At 50.4% G+C, this 17090-nt stretch overlaps 1 protein-coding gene across 5 annotated transcripts in view; it reads left to right on the top strand.

The window, feature by feature from the left end:
- RAB11FIP3 (RAB11 family interacting protein 3) overlaps window positions 1-17090 on the top strand; it is an 80305-nt gene that overhangs the window by 52407 nt on the left and 10808 nt on the right. For 4 of the 5 annotated variants that reach the window (XM_030482117.1, XM_030482120.1, XM_030482121.1 and 1 more), the window contains 5 exons: window positions 2027-2214; window positions 6047-6220; window positions 9888-10022; window positions 13649-13684; window positions 16218-16311. In XM_030482117.1, the coding sequence (XP_030337977.1) occupies window positions 2027-2214; window positions 6047-6220; window positions 9888-10022; window positions 13649-13684; window positions 16218-16311 (627 nt within the window). The remainder of the gene's footprint in view (window positions 1-2026; window positions 2215-6046; window positions 6221-9887; window positions 10023-13648; window positions 13685-16217; window positions 16312-17090) is intronic. The other variant, XM_030482118.1, reaches the window with a different exon arrangement.

Genomic DNA, 17090 nt, shown 5'->3' with positions numbered 1-17090 from the left:
TCCATCCCTTTGAGGTTTTCAGAGCACGTACAAGTTCCTGTTCTCCCTTTGTGGCCTCATGCATGTTGAAGCAGCCTGGGCATTCGTGGGGAAGCAAAGTGAGGTGTTGGTTGTGTCTTGAGCCACTTTGCAGCAGGGAAAGCTGCAGTTCTTTGTGCTGCAGAGTCTTCACCCAAAAGAGGATGATTAGGCTGGTTTGCACAGTGTAGGCAACAGAATGTCAGCAGGGTGTTTGTCCTCTTGGTCTGTGTTTTCCTGTACCCTGGTTTGAATGAACAGCTCTAACATAACTTTTCATTCTGCTGTTGCAAGGATGGTCTGTCTGTGTGTGTGTTTTCTTTTCCTGCTGTAATACGGGACTTTGAGAAATCTTTTTTTCTTGAAAATCCTTGGAAAAAAGCACTGAAAGCTGCTCTCTGTGCCTCTGGCAGTGGAAGAGAGGTTTGCTTCAGTGTTGGTGCCTATGTTCCAAATGCTGCAGCTTTGCCCTGCTGCCGTGCTTGGAGAGGGACAGCCAGCAGCTGAGCAAGTTTGATCCATTGCGTGAACTTCAGATGGAGCGAACAGCTTTTCATGGGCTTCTCTTTATCTTGAGGCCAGGCATGTGGGCTCCCGTCCCTCTGCCCGACATCTCCAGTGACACAGGATCAGCTGGAGCTCAGCACTGGCAGATCCCACCACAACTGCGATCCCAGAGCCAAAAATTACTTGGATTGTTCATAGGTGCACTGGGGAAATCCCATAAATGCTGGGAAACGAGCTGGTGTTTTGATGCAACAAGCATTGCTGCTTTAGGAGGGTGTTTCTTCTCATGCTCCCATGGCTGTCCTCTGAACATCAGGATAGTTCTAGGCTTGGTGTGTCCAGGCAGGACCATCCCTGCCCGCATGTACGAGCACCAAAGATGAACGCCTGTCTGAGGGGCTGAACTGGGAGGAAAACGCAGTCCTCCGTGCTCCTAGCATCGTGTCTTAAAAACCAAATTGTGCTGCTTTCCTAGAGCCTGCTGCAGGTAATGGATGTGGTGAAGTTATGCAAAACTTCCGAGGTGCTGGTCCGGCTGAAGTGCTGAGATTTGAGTGTCCTCCTGATGCGCTCCCTGCAAATTAGATGCTGTAATGAAGCTTTATAAACGGGCTTATTTTCTGTTGAGGGATGGAAGGTGAAAGTTGCCTTCACCCAAGGCTGAGCGCAGGCTCTGGGATTCCCTGAAAAGCAGACTTTGCCCAAATATGCGGGAAGAGGCAAATACTGTGGCCAACAGGTGACTGCTGGTGGCAGGGTCCTATGTGGGATCACTCAGAGGTGTGATGAGCTTCTGGTTGTTGGTCTCGGAGGCTGAGCTGCCATAGAGTGTTTCAGGGTTTTGGGAGTGGTTGTATTAACATAGACTCAGGTGGGGCTATAAACACAACTTACCTCCTTTTTCCCTGGTTGTATTTGAGAATAATTGTATATGAGTGTCCACCTGATGTGCTCCCTGCAAATTAGACACCGTAATGAAGCTTTATAAATCAGCTTATTTTCTGTTGAGGGATGGAAGGTGCTCTTGTATTAGGGGGAGGAGTGCTTTAAGGGCTAATTGCTGGTTTTGAATGGTGGTTTTTGCAGAGAATTCCTGTTAATAATGTGTCCTGTTAAAATGGAGTGGGTGAAAGCAATGGTGGCCAAAACCGCTGAGTAAGCAGTGGGTAATCCCTCTTGGACTCAACAAATCCATACTCCTCACAACAAGATCTCCCTCCAACTCTGATGTAGTATGTATTTCTGTAACCTGCTTTCCAAATGCTGCTGTCATAGAGCACATGTGCCCTGAAGGCCATGGCATACCCCAGGGTGCTGCTGGGTCCTTGGGTCTGGAGATGGAGCCAAACCTGGACGTGGGCTCACACTGTGGTTGGAGGTTGGATTTCTGTGCTTAGAAATGCAGCACAGCAGTAATTAGCTACCAAATGTGTTTTGTCCTGCTCTGCAACACAACTGTGTATCTGTACTCTTATTTCTTTCCCTCTTGTGTCTTTACCAGGCAAATGAGGTGACTGACAGTGCTTACATGGGCTCAGAGAGCACGTACAGCGAGTGCGAAACGTTCACGGATGAGGACACCAGCACACTCGTACATCACGAGATGCACGACGAAGTAGAAACGGACAGTGCCATCGACTCCACCGTGCACTCAGAGTTCACGGATCCCATCGAGGAGCCAGAGCATGGGTGAGTGGGGAGGACAAAGAGCAAAACTCACCGTGTGGGGCAGGAAACTGGGAGCAGACCTGGATCGAGGATTTAAAATGAAGTGGGCTGAGCCTGTCTTGCTGAAACTGGTTGGTTTCTTCTTTGTGTTTGTAACTTCATGCAAGACCAAAATAGCTCTTCTTTAAGAATAATGATAATTAGGCTGCACCATGTATAGGCTGGTTTGGAACTTGGCCTGGCAATCTCTTTGAGTTAATCGTTGCTTTGCCTTGGGAGAAGTTCTGTACGCTCATTAGCATCCTTAACCTCTAAAATAAGTTCTCAGGTGATCCAAACACCTGAAATACTTGCAGTTTTTAATCTATCACTTAAGCCAGAAATGCAACATATAATTTTCAAGGCAGGAGGGGAACTCACCATATTCTTGTTTTACCTAAACACACATGTGCCCTTTGATGTGCAACCACCTCCTGTAATAACTAGTTTTAAACTTGTGCCTGAAGCACAGAATTGTGAGCTAAGATCTTCTTCCCTGGATCTGAACTGCTGCTGGCAAAACTGCTCCTGGGCCCACCTCATTTCCTAGGCTTTGCAGGAAAAGTGGGTGTTGGGGTGAAACTGGGATGCTGGCAGGCGGGAGGGGAGGGAATAACTCCTTGAACGGTGACTCCAGAGAACAGGTCTGCACTGAAACCTCTGGAACAATCATAGGTTAAGGTCTGCTAATACACAGAACTGGTTTTGGCCAAAAACATGTCACCCGGGCTTGGTGCTCTGGTGAGTACATACAGTTCCCATTGCTTTTAGAAAGCACTGGACTTCCCTCCACCCCAAAATCACAGCTGGGGATGGCAGGGATGCGTGAGCGGTCAGTGCTGCTGGGCACTCAGCGCCGGGGCTGAAAGGGTGCTGTGGATTAGAGAACAAATGAGATTATCTGGCTGGGCTCTTCTTGCCCAAGCATTCAGCTTGGTGACAGTTAAACTGGGATATAATGGGTCGCTGAGCTCCCCGACCACAAAGCAGAGAGGCTCCGGAGGGGCCATGGCAGCCTGCGTGCGCTCTCATCCCGTGGGGAGATTGACGTGCCTCAGATTCACCTGCCTGTAGGTACCAAATACTTTTCTTGGGAATTGATTCTTTAAGATTAGGTCCTCTTGAGGCTTCCCTGCTACTCCCAGTGTGGGCTTGGGAAGATGGGGTGTCCTTCGGGTGCTCTGGCCAAGCACAATGGTGCCTGTTGCCAGCTGTGTGAAATGTGTGCAAATTGCAGGTAGCCAAAAAAATCAAGGAAAAAGTTCATTTGGCTTCAAGATTTGGAAGGTTTGAGATGGAAGCCTCTAGAAATCGCTTACTAAGGGCTAGTTTTGGTGCCATCAAAACCCAGGCAGGACAATGGTTTTACACCTCTAGTGCCCAGAGCTCTTCCAGGGGACAGTCAGTAAGTACAGGCTGACCAGCGCAGGTGGGGGACTGAATCAAAGCTTCAGCAGTGCTTTTCAGTAGCCGTTAGAACTCAGCATACCTTAGATGGTTTGAGCTTAAGTGGTTATTTAGGCTGAGTCTAGTAAAGATTAGTTGGACTCAGGATTTTGAAGCTGCTAGAGCGCCATTATAGGTGTATGGGAAATACTGTACTATTTATTGCCTGAAGCCTAATCAGATCTATGCAGTGCTTGTCAAACCACAGCCCCAGATTTAGAGATTTTGGGTTGGGTTTTGCTCCCAAGATAAAAATTCCACCCCCTGCCTTCTATTCCTGGTGAGATTTCCGATGCTTTTGGCAGTGGTCTGCTGGGTGCAGCATCTGACTCACTGCTGGGGAGGCTGGATCCCACTGCGGGAATAGTGGCGCTTCCCAAGTGTACAAGGAGGATGTGCAGATGCCCACAAGCTGGACTGGACTTGTCTCACTTCAATAGAGATCTGCTGCTGGTTTGGCTGGAGGATTGATGTGTTTTTATTAGCGGGATAAGGGCAAATCCTTCAGATGGTGCAGGTTTTTGTCATAAATGGCTTATCTGTAATCTTTTCTTTCTGATTTAGTACAACAATCTAGTCACACCCCCGTTTTCCCTCTCCTAGCAAGTGGATGCAGATGGGGGCATAGCCTGAAATACCAGTTTTTATAATAATGCAATCTTTCTTGTTTTCAAGCATTGAATTTTGGAGAAGAGAACAGTGCCCGTCCTCCCAAACACATACCTGTGGCTCAGAGACATGTGGGCTGCTTTCACAGCCTGGGTCTTACAGATACCCCCGGCCTTGTTCTCCCCAGGTTTGAAACCCTCTGCGGTCCTGAGCAGGACAGTCACAGCACCACAGACTGGTTTGGGTTGAAGGGACCTTAAAGCTCATCCAGTTCCAACCCCCTGCCACGGGCAGGGACACCTTCCACTAGAGCAGGTTGCTCCAAGCCCCTGTGTCCAACCTGGCCTTGAACACTGCCAGGGATGGGGCAGCCACAGCTTCTCTGGGCAACAATATCCACAGCTTCTCTGGTGTCTCATCACCCTCACAGTCCTCTGAATGTGAGGATACTCTGAACATGAGCGTATATACTGCTGTGGTGGTTTGACTTTATACAGCTATGAAGAAACTACAAGAAAGCTGGAGAGGGGCTTTGGACAAGGGCCTGTAGGGACAGGCCAAGGGGGAATGGCTTTAACCTGCCAGAGGGGAGACTGAGATGAGCTCTTAGGCAGAAGCTCTTCCCTGTGAGGGTGCTGAGGTGCTGGCACAGGGTGCCCAGAGAAGCAAGGAACATCCCAGGACCTGTGCTGGATGTGTTCAGGGTTTAGGCTGAGGCTTAACACACTGCAACCTCCTGGATCTGGTGTTAAAAACACATGAAACAGCATTCCCCCCTCCAAGATTGCCATGAGCGTGTATGGCCTTTTCCCAGCAGGAGCAGGAAGAGGGCCCTTTTGTCTTGCCAAGTGGTCTGTCGCTGCTCTATTTGGCAGCTGCCTGTAAACTACTGGGATTTGTGTCATTGGGAGGGGAGGTGACAGTGTTAAACCCCAGTGCTGGGCTCTTGATAGGATTATACAGCAACAAGCGAGCAGGAGCCCGGCACTGGGTGAGGAGCAGCTCGCCATGACCCGCCACTGTGCTCTTGAGCCCAGAACCCCCCGTGTGCTGGGCTGCATCCCCAGAGCGTGAGCAGCAGGTTGAGGGAGGGGATTCTCCCCCTCTGCTGCGCTCTGGGGAGACCCCCCCTGCAGTCCTGATCCAGCTCTGGGGCAACAACACAAGAGGAACATGGAGCTGCTGGAGCGAGTCCAGAGGAGGCCACGGGGATGCTGCGAGGGCTGGAGCAGCTCTGCTCTGGAGCCAGGCTGAGAGAGCTGGGCTGGTTCAGCCTGGAGAAGAGAAGGCTCCTTACGGGGAGACCTTAGAGCAGCTCCCAGTGCCTGAAGGGGCTACAAGAAACCTGGAGAGGGGCTTTGGACAAGGGCCTGTAGGGACAGGCCAAGGGGGAATGGCTTTAACCTGCCAGAGGGGAGACTGAGATGGGATCTTAGGCAGAAGTTCTTCCCTGTGAGGGTGCTGAGGCGCTGGCACAGGGTGCCCAGAGAAGCTGTGGCTGCCCCATCCCTGGCAGTGTTCAAGGCCAGGTTGGACACAGGGGCTTGGAGCAACCTGCTCTAGTGGAAGGTGTCCCTGCCCGTGGCAGGGGGTTGGAACTGGATGAGCTTTAAGGTCCCTTCATCCCAAGCCTTTCTGGGATTCTATGAAGAGACAGCATGTCTGCTGAAATGGAGACATGGGAAGGGGGTGTATTAGATGCAGTTGGAAATGCTGCTGTAGTGGCCAGCCTCTAACATTTTTCCCTCTTTTCCCACAGATCCCATCCACACGACCTGCCCTTCGGCTCAGACCTCAGCCACTCCATCGTTACTGTCATCAGTGGAGAGGAGCATTTTGAGGATTACGGAGAAGGGAATGAAGCAGATTTGTTCTCGGACAGCTTGTGTAATGGGGAAAGCAGCTTTAATAGCTCCTCGTTCCTCTCTCCCAGGTAATGCTCAGCACAGCACCGGCAATGTTTTAACCCATTTCAATTGCTTAGTGTCTTCGCCTGTGCGTTGTGTGTGAGTTGTTCCATTTGGGTTTGCACACTGGTCAGCCTGCAGGAAGGGGTTTCTGGCAAACTTTGAATACGATGGGGTAATCAGCTCAGAAGTGGAAGAGGAGTTGCCTCTCTCAGTCTTTCCTTTTCCTGAGCAGTCTCTATCCTCCCATCCAGAAACACTAGTGCCCAGCAGCAGGTGGAAGAAGCAGACCACATCTCACATGTGTCCAGGACAGCATTGCATTCCCACTCCTATTAGGGATGTGGCTTCTCGCAGAACCTTCCAGTACAGAAAACCACTGCTCAGCTTTTCTCTCATCCTGTTGGATAGCTTTATCTTTTTAATTTTCTCTCTTGTGCTTGTATTTTTGGCTTTGATGTGATGCTTGGCTGGATTTGCACAAGCTGCAGCAGCCTTCCTTCTCTAGGCAGCCTAAGGGATACATGGAGCAAGAAGCATTTCCCTGCACTCCTTGCCTTAGGGTCTGTAACCAGGCAAATACTGGTTTTCCATGTGGGGTGGATTGAGGAGCTGCTGTGACAGTACAAAACCCACCAGTACTTACTTCTAAGATAAAAAAAGCAAAAGCTGGAATGCTCAGCCCACCAAGTCTCTGTGATGACGGATAGCACTGGGGACACGTTCCTCCCTGGGGCAGGGCATCTCCATGCAAGGCAGGAGCAGTCCCTGCCAGCCGCGCCCTTATCCTGAAGACAAGAACATGCTTTTTTCCTTTGGGATGATACACGTTAGTGTCTTTTGCAGCAGTATAAACTTGTCATAATGTTTTCGTGCTGTCTGCCTCTTTTCTGCCACCTTCCCAAAGCCCATAGGGTTTGGGCTATTCTGGTTGCACAGGGCTGACAGGGAAGAACTGCTCTCAAATCTCCACACCTTCACTTTGCTGCAGGCCAGGGCTAACTTTCTTCTTGGAAGCAGCAATTTTGAAGGTGTTAACTAAGCCTGCCATAGAAGAGTGTTTCTGCGAAGCGTACCCGTTACTTCAGGAAACCAGCACTCCAGAGCTTGATGTGATGGGATGCCCTGCAGTGGAAGGGATGCATCGCTCAGCCACGCTTGCCCTTTGATTGCACTGGGCAGAAATGCAAAGCATGGCTGGCTGTCCTGGTGCTGCAGCTCTTGGATAAAAAGCAGCCTTGGTGTTCATTTTGAGTTTTCTCTTGAGGGTGGGCTTCCAACCTAGTCCAGAAGGCTCCTGGCAAGAAAATACTCAGCTGAAGGAGCTTTACAATCAGTTAGACTGTATCTTTAACATCAGTCTGGAGCTTCCAGGTTGCCCACACTCCCAGTTTTCAAATCTTGCTCTGTCAGATTATTGTCTCCCCTCTGCTCTCTGTCTCTTTGGATTTTATCCATGAGATCATGCTCTGCAGCATCCCTCCTCTGCCTGGAGGGGCTCACTCAGCACGTGGCCATGCAGCTCGTGGAGGTTTATGATGGAGACTTGCTGCTGGGGCTTGCTAGGGAGATAAACCCTGCACCGCCTCCAGAGCCAAGAATGCAGTCTGTTTGAAACAGAGGATTTCCCCATGCCGTTCAGGTCTAGCCCTTACCTTGGCTTGTGCATGAAGGCTCTTAGCTGATCGTTCTCTGAAATTGGGCTGTTTTCCTGAATAAAGCCCTGCCACCCCAGTGCACTTAAACATAGTGAAATGTTAAGAACTACAGGATATCGCTGGTTCAGGCTCAACTGGGTTTTTTTGGCTGTGGTTTGAATATGAGAATAGTATCATTTGTAAACGGTCACATCGCCACGCACCCTTTCCATGTTACAAGAGAACGGGAATAACGTCAACCAGTTTTCCGGCCACAGCTCCAGATCTTCACCAGAGCACTAGTACAAACCCCAGTAAGCACCAGTGACCTGCAGAAGGCAAACGTTACTCCACGAGATGGAGGGAGGAGGCAGGAAGGCTGCATGTGGCAGTTTGCCACAAGGGGAAGGTGAGGATGCTCCGAGGTGCAGTGCGGTTGGGCTCTCACCCACTCAACGGGCACATAACCAACGCAGCCAGAGGCCGAGTATACCTGCTCGCACCTGAAGAGCTGCCAGGCTGGCATGTGGGCTCTCCTCCACACTGCTTTTCCCCATTTTGATTCACGTTTGTTAGGTTTGGGTTCACACCTCGCCCAGGGGTGCACTCAGGTGAGTTGGTTTGGCTCTGCATGCTGAGCAGAGGCCAGAAAAGGGCACATCGCTTTGTTAGATGCTCCAAAGCTTCTGCCATCTCTTACCTTGTGCAAAGGCTGAGCAACTGAACTGACTGCTGGTAGATAATGGTTACCCTGGTCCAAACCTGACCTAGAGGGTAGGGGGAATGTTTTCCAACTAATGTTTTTTTTCCAGGAATGGGAAGAGCTGAGTGATTTGGCATTTACTGTTGTTCAGTTACTTGTCCTAAGGGAGCTCGGAAATACTGTACAGGCAGCACAAGCTCAGGGGCCTGGCCCTGGGGGTGGCTAGGCCACCAAAAATGTCCCCGAGGGGTTATGCAAAGGGGCTGAGCCCTCCTGGGGTGTTCTACACACTCAGCATCCCCCAGGCCAGGACTTGCCAGTGTATATCTGTATCTGACAAGCCCTTTCAGATGCCTTTTAGTTTTAAGCTTGCTTGTGTTTGCTTACACCTTTACCTGTCTTTCTTACTGAACTGCTTTGGTTTTTCACTATTAACCTTTCTTTGATTCAAGTCTATGGCTTCCAGAAGCATGTTTTCCTGCAGGAAGGATTTGTGGTGTGTAGTTGGCCCCAAAGTACCACAAACTCTTTGCTGTTGAGAATCCCTTGGCCAAGCTCTGTCCTGCCCAAGTCATGTCAGGTGGGGGAATGGCTCCCTGGCTTGCCAAGTGCTGGTGTATGCCTTGGAGCTTGTTTTCCATGTCAGCAGCTGAAAATAAAAAGCTGATCCAGTCCCCTTACCTTCCCAAGCTTATAAAGCCCTGTAGATGCCCATGTCCCCTTGCCAAATGATGTTCCCTATATTAAGACACCATTGCTGCTTAGCTTCCTTGTGCTTCATCTTGTAGGAGAGAGCAGTTGAATTGCAACCACCTTTTTGAGCTTGGCTTAAAAGCTCCTTGCAATGAAAACCTGCCTGTGTGTGTTACTGAGGTGGGACTGCAGCAGCACGCTGCTCTATTCTTAAAGCATCCATTGGAAAGGATTTGGCTCTCCCAGCACCCAGCCCAGCAGTGAGTTCGGTCTGCATTTACCGAGGCAAACCAGGACCATTGTTAGAGCATTCTGGGACAGGTTGTTTGGAAAATCCTGTTGGAAAATAAGCTTCGTAGTCATGTAGGTTTGTAGAAAGCATGAATGTTGCCTTCCCCAGGCTCTTGGTGGTCCTCCAAAAGAGCTGGCTGGTGCAGGGCTTTGGAAGCACAAGCCAGGCTCAGCTACTGTAAATTCAGCTTCTAAATTCAAGAGAGGGATAGTGGCCCAATCTGCCCTGCAGTTTTGAATTGCAAGTTTTGTGTCTCTCCCCTAAAGCTCCCCTTCCCCAAAGTACACTCAGCTTGTGGAAGCCATGGATGAAGTCAGCCCTGTCTGTTCTGTTCTGTCCTGTTGAAATGACCCTTGTGATCTCTCTAGCACCCATCCGCTCGCTGCGAAACTGCACAGCATTATCGCAGATGAAGCATTTGAGTTTTACTGTAGCCAGTGCCACAAACAAATCAACCGCCTCGAGGATCTTTCTGCTCGCCTGAATGATCTTGAAATGAATAGGTAATTGGGCTTATGTGTGGCCGTTTCAGTGTTGGGAGTGGTGGTCTGGAAGGGAAGACTCTCCTTTGTCTGGCACAGTTTTACTTTGCTGCTGTGTTGCTTGATTCCTGGTTGGGAAAGGGGATGAATTCCACAAGATGATGTGAGCCTCTCCAGGTGGTAAAGGTTGTCATAACCTTTATCAAGGTTATTTAAAGGCTGTAATAATGGAGGGTGAGAAGAAGTTTCCTTTACTCTGAGCCATGGAGGCTGGCAGTCAATGAGAGTCTTCCCTTCTGCTCCGGGCAGCCTCTTTGCATGTCCTGCTGAGTGGTGGGTGCTTCTCCACACTGAGTCTTGCAGTCCTTGCACTGGGAGTTGAAAGCTGTAAGCTGATCATGTACAGTATTTCTGTCATCAAGGAAAAGACCACCAGGTCTTCTGACTGGTCATACCCAGCATGGAGGCATGCCTGAGTTACTGGTCCAACCTGGAAAGGCAGGTACAGCACATCCTTCAGCAACCTGAAGACAGCAACTTGCTCTCCGTGGCTTGGAACCTCTCCTGTAGATGCTCTTGCTTTGCCACAGTAAGATCTTGTGTCACCCAGCTGCCTGCCCACCCATGGGCCACAACCAGCTGGGTGGATGTGATAGAAACCAGGGCCTTTGCATAGGAACTTCATGAGGTTTGAGTGTAATGTTTGAGGTCCCCCAACCAGCAGCTGCACTTGCTGATCTGAGGAGTGCAGAGGGATTTCTATTTCGTTTTTAGTTTTTCAGACCTGTTTGTAGTCTGCTGGGTAGAAGGATGGTGGCATTAATGATAATTGTGCTTCTCACGTCTGGTGTACTCTTTCAAGCCTGGGTTTTGGTTATGCTCTTGGTCTTTGTCTGTCCTCTACAGGGACAGTGTAACATGGGAGCTCTCCTGGGCTCTATAGCTATGGGAAGAGAACTGGAAAACAAACAGGAGCTTGACTTTAATTTTTTTTAAATGGAAAAAGTACTTCTCTCTCTTTCTCTTCCTCAGGTAAATAGTTGTGGAGGCCTTGAGGATCAGTGGTGGGTCTTGGGTTATGTGCTTCAGGATAACACTGGGCTTCCCTTGATGCACCAGTAGCTCCACTCCATTCCAGGCTTTCTCCACTAAAATGACCTGCAAAGCTGAACTAACCTCAGAGCCTCCTGTGATGGATGGGACTTCCAGAGGAGGTTTCCCCATCCCGTGGTGTTGTGGTGGGGATTCCACAGGTTCTGATTTAACACATGTCCTTTGGGCTCAGGGCAACTAGGTGTTGTGGTTCCTCCATCTGAGTCCAGGGTTTCCCATGCTCAAATTTGCTGGAAATTGGTTCCAAGTGCCCTGTGGATGGACCCAACAGAAGGGGCATTGCCCACCTTTTCTCTGTGAGGACATGTGATGTGTCCCCATGCAGCATGCGGGACATGGCAGGACCTGTGGTTTGCTCCCAGCATCACCAGCAACATGAAGCCCTTGGTGCAGGGGACAAGTCCTAGACTGCAGGCAAAGAGAGCATCAGGAACTGGACCAAAACCTGGGTCCAGCAGCCTCGCACTGTGCTTGGTGAGGCCTGAAGCTGCCCACTCCACAGAGGATGGGGTGAAGCCCAAGTGCCTCGCTCTTGAAGGCTGTGGGCACATATACAGTGCTTTATACTTGGAATAAGATGGGCAGCCTTGTCCTAGCATTGGGACACTTCTACCTGAGCCCAAGGCATGGGAAGGCAGGGAAGAAATCTGCAAGGAGCTTGGGATGAGCCAGTTTTGTGGAAGTTTTTAGTTTCAGTGCCCTTGATGCAGCGGTTGTGTGTGGCTCATCTCCTCCGAGAGCGACCCACAGGTGCCGGCTCTGCTTTCCCCTAAGCTATTTGCAGGGAAAAATGTTTTTCCTCCCTCCAGTGCTGGGACATACGTGAATTCTTCATAGGAATTGCTGGCAAACACAAGGCCCTGACCTCGGGTGGGCGCCGAGAGTCCTTGAAGCCCAGCCAGCAAGCAGCTCTTGTGCTCCTTGGAAATGTGGGTTTGAGGATGTCCTTTTGACAAGAGGGCTGGTGGCCCTGACAACAGTCCCTGGTGGGTCATTGTTGTTATAGAAAAGAAAATTGCCCTGAGCTATTTTTAATTCCTCCTTCTAAGAAGTAATGTAATTGTTGCAATTCCTGGCAGGAGTGGACTCCCAAATGATTTTATTTATGTTTTTTTACTTTAAACTGAGCTAAGCACCGGGGAATGCGATTGCTGCTTCTCCATTCGGGCTAGAGCCGTGTTTGCTGCCATCGCTCAGCAGTGATTTGTATCAGTGATGTGTCCCAGTGGCATCTGTTTGACAACAGTGTGTGTTTGGGTGGAAGATGAGGAGTGAGAGCCAAGCCCCCGCTTGGTTCACAAGCACACAGCTTCATCAGTCAGAGTATTGGAGCAGCTCTGCTCTGGAGCCAGGCTGAGAGAGCTGGGCTTGTTCAGCCTGGAGAAGAGAAGGCTCCTAAAGGGGAGACCTTAGAGCAGCTCCCAGTGCCTGAAGAAGTACAAGAAAGCTGGAGAGGGGCTTCGGACAAGGGCCTGTAGGGACAGGCCAAGGGGGAATGGCTTTAACCTGCCAGAGGGCAGACTGGGATCAGCTCTTAGGCAGAAGCTCTTCCCTGTGAGGGTGCTGAGGCGCTGGCACAGGGTGCCCAGAGAAGCTGTGGCTGCCCCATCCCTGGCAGTGTTCAAGGCCAGGTTGGACACAGGGGCTTGGAGCAACCTGCTCTAGTGGAAGGTGTCCCTGCCCGTGGCAGGGGGTTGGAACTGGATGAGCTTTAAGGTCCCTCCAACACAAACCAGTCTGGGATTCTATGATCAGTCACAGTCAAAGGACTGGAAGGAGCATCTTAGCGAGTAGCTGATGCTGATAAAGGTTTCTTTTCTCAGTGGGAAGATCCTGCAGCCCTGTCCTGAGGGCTGTACAAGCAGCCCTGTCTGTTCTGTCTAACACAGAACTTGGCTGCTTGTACTGTGGGTCACACTGAGCCTGACCACTGTGGTATGGTGGCAGCTGGCTCAGGAATATACAAAGCTGGGGTGTGCACAGCGTCAGCTCCCTGTGCAAAGCAGAGCTCATACCCCTGCCCAGCGATTCTAACAGTGCCTGTGCTCAAAACCCAGAAAGTGCGAGGACCAACAGCTCCTGAAGCACCTGAGCTACAAGTAGGCAGCGATTCCCTGCCAAATAGTGAGGATAATCTTTGTGGGAAATGCCAGGCAGCGTGAAAAAGGGTGGAAGCACCCATGTACAGGCAGGCAGGGCTGGGGTGCTGCGGGGTGTGGGATCCATAGCTTGGTGTGCCCTCGGCACCAGGCTGAAGCCCACCAACCTCACGGCTATTCTTAGCACTTTCCTTGGGGATCAGTTTTCAGGCAGGGCTCAGCCAGTGAGAGGACATGGCTGCTGCAGCCGGTGAGGTTATTCCCTTTGGTCCAGTGTCGCCGCGTTGTTCCTGGCGGTGCCTGTGGCCGGGCCGTGCAGGTGCTGCATGCCGCATGGGCGCTCCCCTGTGCCCCGGAGTGCTTGCTGTTTCCTGCTTCCCTTCCTCTCCACTGTCAGCTTTCCTAATGCTTTCCTGTTTGTTCTTCATTCTGCAGCCCCAATAAAAGACTCTCAAGCAAGAAGGTGGCAAGGTAAGCTCATATTCCTGTTAATGCTTGGTGGGGGGGTGTTCCTTCTAGCTGGTGGGCCCAAGGAAGGAAGGTTGTCAAAATAAGCTTGTAGCTTCTGGTTGTGTTGCATAGTGCTGGGGAAAAGCAGGTTTCATTCTGATGCAGTTTGCAATAGCTGTTTTTCTGCAATAGGGGGTTTGGCACTTGTGCATGCAGCTGGAGGCTGGTGCCAACCTGATTTCTTCCAGGGCAAAAGTAGGGGTGCTTTCCCCTCCTCCATCCTGCATGTGCCCTAGCAGGGGGCATGTGGAGTGGGGGAAGAAGTCTCTAGAAGGGCACGTCCCTCTGGACTGCTCAGCTGGGCTGTCTCCTCCCCAGTGCCACCATGGTGGGTCTCTAGAAGACCAGACCACTCAGTCCCCCCACTCTGAGGGATTTCCCCAGCACCCCAAAAAAAGCCACTCACCTTCAGACAACTCTCTTGGTTCTGTTTGACTTTGCTTAGTGTAATCTCAGCCCTGGACTCCCTGCTCAGTGAGGGGCTTTGCTCTAAATCGCTGGGCAGAGGGTCCAGCCCCTCTCAATGATACCTGGTGCTCGTCTTTCCTTTCCCAGCTCCACTATCCCTCCTCTTCCATGTCATCCTGCTTTTAAGAACACACTGAGGCTGCCCCTGCCCCTGATCCTGCTGCCCCTGCCTTCTGCAGTTGTTTCTGAGTGGGACAGGAATGCTGCAGAGGAACAGCAGCTCAGTTTGGGTGATGCTTGTACCCCCATGGCCTGGCACTCGGTCTGCTCCTTCAGCCTCTCTACACCCCTTCCTCTCGCTGTGCTCTCACACCTTTCCCTTCTCCATTTTTCCCCTGTGGTCAGCAAGTCTCCCCTGGCACGATTTCCCCTCCTGGCAAGGAAGCAGGTCCTTGATATTACATTTCCTAGTTCCTGTCATCTTACTTTCTAGATCTTTGTTAAAAACACTGCCAGGAAAGAAGGTTACAGGGAGCAGCCTGTCTCTGGCCTTCCTGTTTTAGAACTAGTTTTTATCCTGTGTCTGGCAGAGCAAATTTAGGGAGGATTTGAGTTAAACTTGGGAATGGAAATGCCCTCTTATGGGGATTGAGCCCTCCTGGCCCTTTGCATTTGCAGGATGCTTTTCTGAGACTGGGACTTGTGGGCTTAGGTAAATATTGGTTAATTCAAGAGCAGTTGAGTTTAATTTGTGATAATGAGAGAGAGAATAGGCTTTTACTGCAGAGTAGAGACAGATCCTTAAGATGAGCCCAGAGGAAGCCCTTTGCAGATTCTGTAATTACTGAATAATACCAAAACATGTGCTTTTAGAAAATTGATTCTATTTTTGTAAGGGCTCTTTCCTGTGTTTTGTCATCCAGGTTCTGTTTGTGCCAAGAAATCTCAGCTGCTTAGGCTCTGTTGTGCCTTGGCATGATTTAAATTACAAATGTGCCTGAGAGTTTAAAATCTAAATACACACTTAGGGTGAGGATGCAAAATAAGGCTGGTAATCAGCTGCGGGCTCTTTGGTAAATGCCACTTATGCTTCATGAATATTTGCATGAGGGTATTGTGTAGCAGGGTGAATTTGAGAGTCCACCTTACAAATTCCTAGGGAAAACTGAGGCTCAAAGAGACCTCTGTGGTTTTCCCATTCACCTCCTGCTCAAAGCAGCTCTGGCTTCGTAAATCCATCAGACTGCTCATCGTTCATGTTGCAGTGGTTGTCTCCAGGCAGCATCTGCCTGGAGCTCACAAAGCTGGAATACAGCTCCCCCTCCCCATGGCAATAGCAGTTTGTAGTGCCATAAGCCCATGGAGCCGATCCACAGCAATACCACGAGGATGAAGCACAAATCAGGCCCTCCACAGGGTGTCCTTTAGAGCACTGCAGAGTGCGGCCACCAGTGTCACGAGGCCTGGGTAATGATTAGCTTGCTCTGGGCTGTCATGGCTGGTGTGAGGAGGTGGTCTGGAGTGTTTCACAACAGCTTCAGCATGTTGTTTCCTCACCTCCTTCCTCTTACACCCACTGCCCCCTGCTTCTTATTAACCTTATCAGTGGCTAGAGCAGAGTACTCTGTCCTTTGCTGGATAACACGTGGACTTGGTAGGTTCGTAACGAAGAAAAGTGAAAAGAGAGAGCTTTTATCTCTTCCCATTCCAAAGAGCAAGAACAAATGATCATGGGATCAAGTCCCAGCAGCATGTCCACGTCTGTGTTTTGCTCAGCGGGCGCATTTGTTCAGCCGGTAAGCAGCCACCCTTCAGCCCTGTTATCTGGGCACACCGGGGTGCTGGGCTTACTGCAGAACTTGGTGGTGAGAGGACCACTGTTCCGCCAGCAACCTGGCCCATGCCGTCCTTTGCTGTAAATCCAGCAGCCCAAGAAGGAGCAGTGCTCTTAAATCCCTTTGGAAAAGGAGGTGGCAGCTGAGGAGGGGAGAGAGGGGACCGGTTGTCATCTGGAATTGCTGTGCCCTGCGATGGTCGCTCTAATGCTGGTGTTGCTGTGGGTTGGGGTGGTTTGTCTCTGTTATAGACAGTTGCATCAGACAAGCACGCTGGCCGGGGCGGTGATGGAGGACTCTTACCGGGACACGCTGGACTGTACAGAAGAGGACATCACAGACAAGGTAAGAGCGGTGCTGTCTGTGCTGTCCTGGAGCTTGCAATGCCCTCAGATCCGCAGACAGGAGTTAGGCTGAAGCTTCTCCTGCTGTGCAGCACTGGGTAGATGGGTGCTGGAGCCTTCCTCATCGAGGGGATGGAGAACAGGAGCATTGAGTTGAATTGCAGAGGTCCTGTGTCAGGTCGGGAGGTGGCACTGGTGTCTTCTCCACAGGGTGGAGGTGGGGAGAGGGGGGAGTAGCTATTTGCAGGCTGTATTTTCACTTCTGCTTCATGTTAGATGTTCCCAAATTCTGCTTTTCTGAGATGAGCAATGTCTGCTGATGTGAAACAAGGACTTCCTTTCCTTGGCACGCTCTTGCTGCTGCTGCTCATGCCATCAGGATGTAAAACTGATTTTGTGCTGGTCCTGTTGGGGTTTACTGGCGTGTTACGAGAAAAGGATTATAGGACAAGATAGGAGCATACGAAAGGCTTTGTTTGAGCACCCCTACCTTAAAATAATAGGGAAACAAGGAAAGTTAAAGATAGCTGAGCTGTGGCTTGTGTAAATGTCTGCTGCAGTCCTGAGACTCCTTGAAAATGGCTTTTTAATTCTAGAATCACAGAGAGCTGCATGGAGCAGCATGTGAAAGAGAAATATGTACACATGTGGCTGCACTCAGGTGTAATTATAATGCATAGAAGACCTTGAATGAAAATAGATATCATCATTTTTACAAGTCTGAAAGATGGATAAAACACAATCCTTAAGGCATCTGGCTTGAGAAACCTTGTATGTACT

The sequence above is a fragment of the Strigops habroptila genome, chromosome 4, assembly GCF_004027225.2.
Source record: "Strigops habroptila isolate Jane chromosome 4, bStrHab1.2.pri, whole genome shotgun sequence".
Lineage (NCBI taxonomy): Eukaryota > Metazoa > Chordata > Aves > Psittaciformes > Psittacidae > Strigops > Strigops habroptila.
The sequence above is the reverse complement of the archived record's forward strand: the minus strand, read 5'-3'. Positions and strand labels throughout refer to the sequence as shown.